General features: G+C 53.1%; 1 protein-coding gene across 1 annotated transcript; it reads left to right on the forward strand.

Annotated features, from left to right (window-relative positions):
• The first annotated feature begins 3305 nt into the window (after nt 1–3305).
• On the forward strand, nt 3306–4241 carry LOC148591968 (olfactory receptor 14C36-like). The gene has a single exon (XM_088536383.1). It carries the CDS (start codon nt 3306–3308, stop codon nt 4239–4241), a length of 936 nt encoding a protein of 311 aa, XP_088392509.1.
• Nucleotides 4242–10606: the final 6365 nt, after the last annotated feature.

Raw genomic sequence — 10606 nt, forward strand, 5'->3', positions numbered from 1 at the left:
GCAAGGTCCTGCACCTGGGGAGGAATAACCCCAGATACCAGTACAGGCTGGAGACCGACCTTCTGGAGAGCAGCTCTGCGGAGAGGGATCTGGGTGTCATGGTGGATGATAAGTTGACCATGAGGCAGCAGTGTGCCCTCATGGCCAAGAAGGCCAATGGAATCCTGGGGTGCATTAAGAAGAGCGTCTCCAGCAGGAGACGATCCTGCCCCTCTACTCAGCCCTGGTGAGGCCACATCTGGAGTATTGTGTCCAGTTCTGGGCTCCACAGGACAAGAGGGATGTGGAGCTGCTGGAGAGAGTCCAGCACAGGGCTACGAGGATGATCAGGGGCCTGGAGCATCTGCCCTATGAGGAGAGGCTGAGGGAGCTGGGCCTGTTCAGCCTGGAGAAGAGAAGGTTGAGGGGGGATCTTATCAGCGTGTGCAAATACCTGAAGGGAGGATGCCAAGAGCAGAAGAGAATGGCCCAGACTCTTTTCAGTGGTGACTAGTGATGGCACAAGAGGCAACAGACACAAATTGAAGCACAGGAAGTTCTGCCTGAATTTAAGAAAAAGCATCTTGACTGTGAAGGTGATAGAGCACTGGCATGGATTGCCCAGAAAGGTTGTGGAGTCATCTGCCCTGCAGGTATTCCAGACCTGCCTAGACAGGATCCTGTGCAAAGTGCTATAGGTGACACTGCTTGATCACGGGGATTGAACTAGATCATCTGCAAAGCTCCTTCCAGCCTGAACCATTCTGTGATTCTATAAATGGTCTCCACTGGAATAGATCAGCTTTATGAGCTGTAGGGATCTGCCTGACCCTCAGCTTTATTGTGAGTAGGATAGAAGGCATCCAGGGTCCTAAGAGATGACCAAGGAAATTCCTGCCCTGGCCTCCCACTGAAGCTCTATCTCCAGTGATTCCATTAGGACCTTTAGGCCAGGAGCTTGCAAGCAGATCATGTGCATGCTTAGCCTGGTAAGGGGGAATCCCACCTGCCATGTATTTGTGGAGTTCATGAGTTAGCTGAATCCTTCTCCAAACCTGGCATTTCTGAATGGACATGTGGAACCCCAATAAGCCATCTGAATAAGTCATCTGAATCATATATGCACCATGTATCAACAAGCTCCCTTCTTATCCCTGTCTGGGTGTCCTGCCTAGTTAAGAGATGTGAATCAGGACTTCCCGTGGGACATTTCTAACTTTGGTAGATAATCGTTATCTGATGAAATAAACTGCAATGTTGGAATCTGTATCCCTGTACTCTTTAGAGAAGGAAAACAGGTTACTCTACTTAATGGTACATATCCCAGAGGGAGGAATCCCAAGGGACAGAGTAATTCATGGATTCAGCTGGGCTGCAGCTCGTGGCAACCTGTCAGCACTGCCCAGAGACAGCCGAGTGCGGGAGCAGCTCCTGTGCCAAGATCAGCAGGGCTGCGGGCACTGCCTGCTGCTGCGGACAGGAGAAGAGGGAGGACAGAGAGGTGAAAGGCAGCGTGGAGTGGGAGAACAGAGCAGAGCTCATGGTGGGAGCAATCTGTGACACGGTAAGTCACCGGCTTCAGGGTAATGCTGCTGAGGTTTCTGGAGGGGGCTGCAGCACCCCTCCAGCTGATGACTTTTCTTTTTGAGGACTGTTCTCCCTGCTTCTACTTTGCATATGAGGAGATGCTTCAGAACAGAAATTCCCTGTCCCAGCATCACAAGGCAGGGCATCATGGCTGCTTCTTCTGGAGCTGGTGCAGGACACTGAAGGCAATGTGTGCACATAGGTTCTTCAGAGCACTGTTCTTCAGAGCAGTGTCCATGCGCCCCAGGGTGCCGTGTGCCCGGTGCAGTGATTCTGTGAGGATCAGCACTCAGCCTGCCAGGGTGCTGCAGGGAGAAGCTCTGGGTGGGAGGAGAGATCCCCCCCGGGCAGGTTCATTCTCCTGCTGAGAGGCTGCTGTGTGGGGTCAGGGCTGCTCACAGCTCAGCCTCACGCACACAACATATCTGGAAGGGGCTTTTCAAGAGGACACTCTTGGGAAGCTTCTAGGAAAGGGAAGGCAATATCCAGAGGCTAGGATTTTGTTTTGTATCCTTGACAAGGCAGCAAATGAATGGGACATTTTAGCTTTAGATGCCTGAAGGAGAGTTCTGCAGTGCTGCTCTGAGGGATCAATAGGTCTGCAAGGACCCCAGAATATTCCTTCAACTGCCTTTTCATCTGTGGGCAGCAGCAATATCCCCTTTGCAGCTCTCCTCATTCTCGTTGTGCTTAGTCTCACTCTGCTCTCAAGGGGAAGGGCTCCAGGGCATTCCTGACCTCCTCTGCAGTCAGATTTCCAGAACAGCAGAGCTGCCTCTCTCCTGCCATGTGCCCATGTCCCATTTCAAGGCACAGGGTCTGAGAACCACTGCCCTGGAAGTCCACTCTGTCTGGGAGGTGCAACCTGGGGACGGTGCTGCTCTGTGTCTCTGTCCTCCCTTGGCAGCAGTCACAGTGTTTCTCCTCATTTCCCTGCCTCTCCTTTCTGCTCTTGTCCTGGCAGTCAGCTGGGGCTTCAGCTACAAATTCAGATACTCACCCTGAGGTCCTGCCATGGAGGTGTCTGAAGAGGGGCAATGTGCCCAGGGTGCTGGGCAGCGTCATTGGAGGGGCTGCAAAGGGGTTGATTCTTCCTTTAGGAGACCCTGTGACTGTCAGGACACGTGACTGTCTCTGTTTTCCTGCTGGGGTTGTGAGGTGCCCTGCATAAGTGGACTCAGTGTACAGAGTCTTTGCCATGTCAGTAGCAGTGTCCTGTTGTCTCCATCACATATGCACCTTGAGCTAAGAGGGAGAGTATTTGCAGGAAAAGAGACATCTGTCATTATCTGCATGCCAATAAAGACGTGCAAAGAACCTGACCAGATATGGTGACAGAATCTAAAAATTTCCAAAATAAGTAATTTTAAATCAAAATGCTAAAACCCCCTGCTGCACCCCAAACTCCTTGGAAGTGTTTGTGGGAATATGAAAAGACCCTTTATATTAAAGGTGGATGCCCTGTGACATCAACTCCGAAAAGGAGAGATATCAAGAACCAGTCCTTTATACACATTGGCGTAGAGTAACTCAGGCTGCGGCTCCACCCAGAACACTCAGGTGGAGCAGAGACTGAGGACCTGACTGAAGGTGACAGTGAGAAGAAGAAATTACTGTGAGTTGGGATGGGGTCCAGAAGCATTTCTGTGAAAAATGGAAGGTTTATTTCAGAGAAAATTCTTCTAAGCTGTTATTGCCTTTTTTTTCCCTACACAGTTTTCCTGAGCCCAATAGATCAAATGTCCAACAGCAGCTCCCTCAATGAGTTCCTCCTCCTGCCATTCGCAGATACGCGGGAGCTGCAGCTCTTGCACTTCTCGCTCTTCCTGGCCATCTACCTGGCTGCCCTCCTGGCCAACGGCCTCATCATCACAGCCGTAGCCTGCGACCACCGCCTCCACACCCCCATGTACTTCTTCCTCCTCAACCTCTCCCTGCTCGACCTTGGCTGCATCTCCACCACTGTTCCCAAATCCATGCACAATTCTCTGTGGAACCTCAGGGTCATTTCATACTTTGAATGTGCTGGGCAGGTCTTTTTCTTCCTTTTTTTCATATCGGCAGAGTGTTTTCTCCTCACAGTCATGGCCCATGATCGCTATGTGGCCATCTGCAGACCCCTGCACTACGGGACCCTGCTGGGCAGCAGAGCTTGTGTCAAAATGGCAGCAGCTGCCTGGGCCTGTGGCTTTCTCTATGCTCTCCTGCACACTGGGGACACATTTTCCCTACCCCTCTGCCTAGGCAATGTGGTGGAGCAGTTCTTCTGTGAGATCCCCCAGATCCTCAAGCTCTCCTGCTCCGATTCCTACTTTAGAGAAGTTGGGCTTCTGGTGGTTAGTGCCTGTTTAGGCTTTGGGTGTTTCACTTTCATTGTGGTGTCCTACGTGCAGACCTTCAGAGCTGTGCTGAGGATTCCGTCAGAGCAGGGCCGGCACAAAGCCTTTTCCATGTGCCTCCCACATCTGGCCGTGGTCTCCCTCTTTGTCAGCACCACAGGTTTTGCCTACCTGAAGCCCCCCTCCATCTCCTCGCCAGCTCTGGATCTTGTGCTGGCTGTTCTGTACTCAGTGGTGCCTCCAGCCCTGAACCCCCTCATCTACAGCATGAGGAACAAGGAGATCAAGGATGCATTGAGGAAGCTCATTCATTTGGTACTAGTTCCTCAGAAATAAACTGCCGCTGCCCATCTCTCTGCCCGTTCATGTCAGTCTTGGCTTTGCTCTAATTAAAGGGGATTTCCTCATTGTGTTGCTTGAATGTTGCTCTCTCCTTCCAAAGGCGCATTTGTAATTACTCAAGGGCTTTCACTCTTCAAGACCCTGTTGCTTTGCAGGGCTCTCCATGGGCTCCGTGCAATGTCCTCATAGGTGACAAGTTAGGCAGTGAGGCCTGGATCCTGTTCTCACTTGTGGGTGTTCAGTGCTCCTCCAGGTGATGCATGGTCAAGCGGTATCCCCCAAATGACAGGACTGGAGACAGATATAGATCCCCCAGGAGACCACAGGGCATCTCCAGGGGGACCACGTGCCTTGGGGTGGGCTGTGAATCCAGCTTCAAAAACTCAGGTGGAGTCACCCAAATATAAAGGGCAAAGCCAGTGAATATCCAGGCTAGTGATAGCTCTGTAGTCCCACAAGTGGAAGAGAGGGCCCTGCAGGCACATTGAAGGGTGCCTGCGGAGTCATTCCTGTCACCTTCGGTGTCATGGGCTGGGTCTTGGGACAAATTGAAACACATCCTGAGCCATTTGAAAAGCCCAGTGATTGCCCAGCTATTCGTCCAAGGCCACAGACCCCCTTGGAAGGGTTATCAGGTGCAGTGGTGCCTGTCCAACTGGGTCTGCTACTCACTGCAAGCACCATGGGAAGTGTGGGGTCACTTTTGGACCCTGTAGGCCAACAGTCAAGTGCTCTGCAGAGCAGCAGCAGCCACCTGGGGCCCTGCTGCTGGGCGGACCAGCACCAATGTCCCCACCTGCAGAGAGACTCTTGGCAGAGCAAGGATACACCTGGAGAAGAGGAAAGCAGCAGTTGTGCTGTCAAGGAGGAATAAACAAGAATGAGAAATCTGCTTCTAGGTAGATCACCTAAGGGCAGGCTGCTGTGTCCCTGCCAGAGGAGCCCCGCAGCAGGGACTCTTGTGCTGTGCTGGAGACAGGGGCTGGCATGGGGGGCTGTGGGCAGTCGGACACTCCAGTCCCTTAATCATCTTCATCTCTGTACACTGGACCCTCTCTAGGATTTCCACACCCCTCTTGTACTGGGAAACCCAGAACTGCACCCAGTACTCCAGGTGCGGCCTCACCAGAGCTGAGGAGAGTGGCAGGATCACCTCCCTCAACCTGCTGGCAACACTCCTCCTGATGCAGCCAGGAGCCCATTGGCCTTCTTGGCCCCGAGGGCACATTGCTGCCTCATGGTTAATCTATTGTCAACCAGGACTCCCAAATCCCTCTCCACGGAGCCGCTTTCCAGCAGGTCAGCCCCTAATCTGTCCTGGTGCCTGGGGTTATTCCTGCTCAGGTGCAGGACCTGGCACTTGTTCTTGGTGAATTTCATGAGGTTCTTCTCTGCCCAATACTCCAACCTCTCCAGGTCCCTCTGAATGGCAGCACAGCCCTCTGGAGTGTTGGCCACTCCTCCCAGTTTGGTATCATCTGCAGACTTGCTGAGGGTGCCCTCTGTCCCCTCGTCCAAGTCATTGATGAACAAGTTGAACAGCACTCGGCACAGTACGGACCCCTGGGGGACACCACTGGCCTCAGGCCTCCAACTAGACTTGGCCTCATTTATCACAACCCTCTGAGCTCTGCCATTCAGCAAGCCCTCAATTCACCCCATTGTCCCCTCATCCAGCCTGCACTTCCTGAGCTGCCCTATGAAGATGTAACAGGAGATGGCGTCAACGTATGTGAGGAAAGGAGCTTCCTTCATGAAAGGAAGAGGTGAAGTGGGTGAGGAAGAAGCACAGAGGAGGGAAAGGGGAAGAGCTAAAGGAAGAGGTGGATGGGGAGAGGAAGAAGCACAAAAGGGAGAAAGGGGTCAAGGCAAAAGGAGATGGGAGGTGGGTAAGGTATATGCACAGAGGTGGGAAAGGCAGAGAGGAAAGGGGAGAGGTGGAGGAGGTGAGGAAGAAGCACAGAAAGGGGCTAGGTGAGAGTTAAAGGAAGAGGTGGAGCGGGAGAGGAAGAAGCAAGGAGGAGGCAATGGGGGATAGCTAAAGGAAGAGGTGGAGCAGGCAAGGAAAAAGCACAGAGAAGGATAAAGGGGAGAGGAATAGGGAGAGGTGGAGCAGGCAAGGAAGAAGCCAGCAAGAGGGTTAATAAAATAAAACTAAACTAAAACTATCCCCAACCCAACCTTGATCCTTCTGCTGGAGCTGCTCTGCTCAGAGTGCGACCCTGAATGTGGTGTTCTGGCCCAACACAGCCTTGGTTGCCATGGGCACTGCCCCATCACAATGGCCTTGGGGACATGATGCCACCCCCATCACAAAGCCCTGGTCGTTGCCACAGAGACTCCCAGGGGTATGTCCTGGTGGTGGCCAAGGGCACCCACATCTCATCTCAGTGCCTTAGTGGTCAGCAAGGGAGGCCTTTTGGGTCCCTGTGCCATAGTTTGGCCACCCTCACAGATTTTTATTTGGGAGAGCACAGCCAGTGGGGCCACATGCGTGTTCTACCACTCTTTTTGTCACAGTGGACACCATGCCTCTATACCAGATCCCATTTGGGCTCTCCAGTTCTGCCAGGAAACAAACAAACCGGAGGGAGTTCAGCACAGGGACAACAACTTGGTCAGGGGCTGGAGCATGGGGCAGGTAAGAAGAGGCTGGAAGAGGGATGTTTGTTCAGCCTAGACCAGAGAAGGCCAGGAGAGATCTTCATGCTGTGCACAAATACCTTGTGGAGAGCACAGAGCAGCAGGTTTTTCTTGGAAGGACACGCTAATTGCATGGGAGGCAGCAAGGAAAAGATGGACAATGGGAAATTTGCAGCGTATGAAGGATTTACAGACTTCAGTGATGTGAAACCAAAAACCTTTATTTAAATGCAACTTATAGAGCTCCTGACCCCAGAGACAGCCCCCGCCCTGCCCAGCAGGACACGAAGCTCCCCACAGGATCGAGGCGGGAAATTCTGTGTGGGAAGATTATCCTCTACCAGGACAGGCTCCTTCTCCTGCTGGGAGGGTGCTACAAGGCTCAGGTCTGCTCACAGGTCTAACTATGAGTGCATTTCAGAGGGCACTTTTCAAAAGGAAAGGCAGGGCAGGCATTTCCTGAAAGAGGAGTTTGACACATTCGTTTACACCTGCAGCACAGCAGAAAAAACTGCTTTGGAGCCATGGGCAGGGGACCCTGCTGCACATGGCACATTCAACCAGGGCAGAGCAGAGTTGCAGAAAAGGGAGGTGAAATAAGGGAGAGAGAGGAAATATGGGTGTTTCCTTGAGAAACGGAAAGGATTTCTCTCCCCAAATCCATGGCCAATTCCGTGTGGAACAGCAGAGCTATTTCCTACTCAGGATGTGCCGCCCAGATTTTCTTGGTAGCATTTTTGTTTTCAGCAGAGTTTTCTCTCCTCACAGTCATGGCCTATGACCACTACGTTGCCATCTGCAGACCCCTGCACTACAGGACCCTCATGGGCAGCAGAGCTTGTGTCAAAATGGCAGCAACTGCCTGGGGCAGTGGCTTTCTCAATTCCCTCCTGCACACCGGGAACACATTTTCCCTACCCCTCTGCCAAGGCAATGAGGTAGAGCAGTTCTTCTGTGAGATCCCTCAGATGCTCAAACCCTGCTGCTCAGTCTCCTACCTCAGGGAAATTGGGCTCATTGGGGTTACTGTCTCTTTGGGCTTTGGGTGTTTCATTTTCATTGTTGTGCCCTACGTGCAGATCTTCACTGCTGTGGTGAGGATCCCCTCTGAGCAGGGCTGGCAGAAAACCTTTTCCATGTGTCTCCCGCACCTGGTTTCCCTCTTGATCAGCACCACAGTTTTTGCCTACCTGAAGCCCCCCCTCCATCTCCTCCCCAGCTCTGGATCTGGTGCTCTCTGTTCTGTACTCAGTGGTGCCTCCAGTGATCAACCCTCTCATCTATAGCATGAGGTACAAGAGTCTCAAGAATGCATTGAAGCAATTAGTACAGTCGGTGCTAGAAATAAGCTCCCCATCCTTCCTAACAAGTGGTTTCTAATGCATTTCAGAGAGTTCTGTGCTTTGGGAATTCTCTCTGTGTTTATAATGATTTCTTTTTACATAAGCTTTTTAATTCATGCTACTTTGCCAGAAGCATGAACCCACTCTGTCTAATTGTCATATCTGCTGTAGATATGTCTGTCCTTCTGTTTCTGTGTCAGTCGTGCTTCACTCATATAAAAGTGAATTTCCTCAGGACAATGCTTGGAGACTGGCCTCTCCTTCCAAAACTGGAGTCTGTAATGTGCTCAGGGACTTTAACCCTCACAGAGTCTGTTGCTCTTCTGAGGCTCTCCAGGGACTCCAGGCGATGGTTTCCTAGACGATGTGTTAGGGAATGTGGGTTGCATTCAGTTTTCAGCTGTGGGTGCTCAGAGCTCCTGCAGGTGTTGAATGGTCAAGCCGTATCTGTCATATGACAGGGCTGGAGATGGATATGGTGCTTCCAGGAGAGCACAGGGCATCTTCAAGGGCACTGCGTTCCTGGGAGTGAATGGAGCTTCAGGTACTCAAGGGGAGCCACCCAAATGGAAGGGGCTAAAGCAATGAATGTTCAGGCTAGGGAGAGCTCTGCAGTGCTGCAAGAGGCAATGGGGACCCAGGAGGCCCAGGGAAGGGAGCCTGGAGAGTCACTGAGGTCACCTTCAGTGTCAGTGTTTGGCTGCCTGGGCAGCTCCTTCCTGCCGGCCTCGGTGCCTGTAGCCAGAGGACCAGCCGGCCCTGCCCAGCCTCCCTCCCAGCTCAGAGGCCAAGGACGGCTCTGCACCAACCCCAACATGGTACAAGGCTGGGACCAGCAGGGTTTGTGGGGGGACAGGGCAGTGCGGGCTGTCATGGGGACCATGTCAGAGGGACATTTCCCCAGGGCTGAGCACCCTGCCCTGGGTGCTGTCTGCACAGTGGAGCCAGGGAACCGTGTGCGGGTGCAGGGATGGGCACACATGGAAGCCCCCATGTTCCCCTTGGGAGAAGGGTACCTGCCAGGAGCTCTCCCACCCCTGCCCCACCAGCACCAGTGATGACCAGCCCTGCTGCTGCACCCACACTTTCTCGGTGCTGAACTCAACCACGTCCCCAGGCTGCTCCCTACAGCTGGCTGCAGGGACACCCATGGGGTCTGTCCATTCCTGCTCCTCACAAGCCGCTTGTTCAAGGCAATGTTGGAAGAACAGGCTGGCACCATCCTCTTGGCACTGCCCTGCCTGTGACTGTCACAAGTGAGCAGTCCCCTCCAGAGAACGATTCCTGGGACAGGCACTTGGGAACAAGCAACTGGCAGTGTTGATGGGAGTCCATTCGGGACACGTCCTCTGGGTGGACAAGGAGGCCTCAGGCTCCCTCAGCCTGTTGGGGAGGAGTTGTCCGCTGGGAGGAGTGCAGGGAGGAAGGACGTGAGTCCTCCTGTGGTTTGCGAGGTGAAGGTGCTGACATGTGGTGGACACCAGGGCACTGCTGCCTCCTCGGCCCTCTCCCAGCTCCTGGGAGCTCATTGCAGGAGCCAGCCAGTCCCCAAGAACAACTATTCCCAGAGCTTTGCAGCCAGTGTTGGCAGGCTGTGTGCACGTGGGGTGCCCTTTGAGCCGCACACTTGCTCACATTGCTTAAAGGAGACTGTACCCACCTCCTCACCCTGCCTGGGTGCTTGGTCACTCCCACTGTGCTCTCACCCTTGTCACCTACAAGCTTGAACTCAGGCCCTAGCCCTCATGTTCAAAGAGCTCCACACATCTGAGCTGCCCCTTCACACTAAGGGCAGCCCCTTTGCTCATCTTCCTCTGCTCACTCCTGAAGATCTCCTACCCTGCTACTGTATGAGATGTAGAATCATGTGTGAGATTCCAGTACACCTCAGCAATATTTCTCAGTCAGATGGGCACCTCCATCTGCTCCTCTCTCTGCCCCAAGCTTTATGCACTTGTGCATGTTTCTATTGCAAAGCCTCAGCTGTGGTGCCGAGAACAGGTTGGTGATGGTGAGACTTGTTCTACACCAAGGGCCAGGACACAGTGTTTCTGGTGCCTGCACTTCAGAGCATGAGCATGCTGTCATAGAGAGCAGGTGGCAACGTGATGGTGAGAGAGGGGTCCCTCTAAGAGAGCAAAGCCTGCAGAGCCCAGGGTCAGGGGGAAACAGAGCTGGGTTGCCCAGCCTTGGCACCTGGAACAGAGCTGAACTGATCTCCAGGAAGGACAATGCACCAGTGAAGAAGGTCCTGGCTTGGACTGCCATCCAGTCACCCTGCGAACATCACTAACATTGTCCTTGATCCTTTCATCCAATAGTGGAAAGGGGTCTCTGCTCTAGTAGCCTCACCCTTAAAATCTTGTAGCTCTC

Source organism: Tinamus guttatus, unplaced genomic scaffold (assembly GCF_059628265.1).
Source record: "Tinamus guttatus ecotype Peru unplaced genomic scaffold, ASM5962826v1 Tinamus_guttatus_pri_ptg000660l, whole genome shotgun sequence".
Taxonomy (NCBI): domain Eukaryota; kingdom Metazoa; phylum Chordata; class Aves; order Tinamiformes; family Tinamidae; genus Tinamus; species Tinamus guttatus.

What these genes read in the sequence shown, in the direction of transcription:
- LOC148591968 (XM_088536383.1), top strand. Translation starts at nt 3,306, where the DNA reads ATGTCCAACAGCAGCTCCCTCAATGAGTTCCTCCTCCTGCCATTCGCA.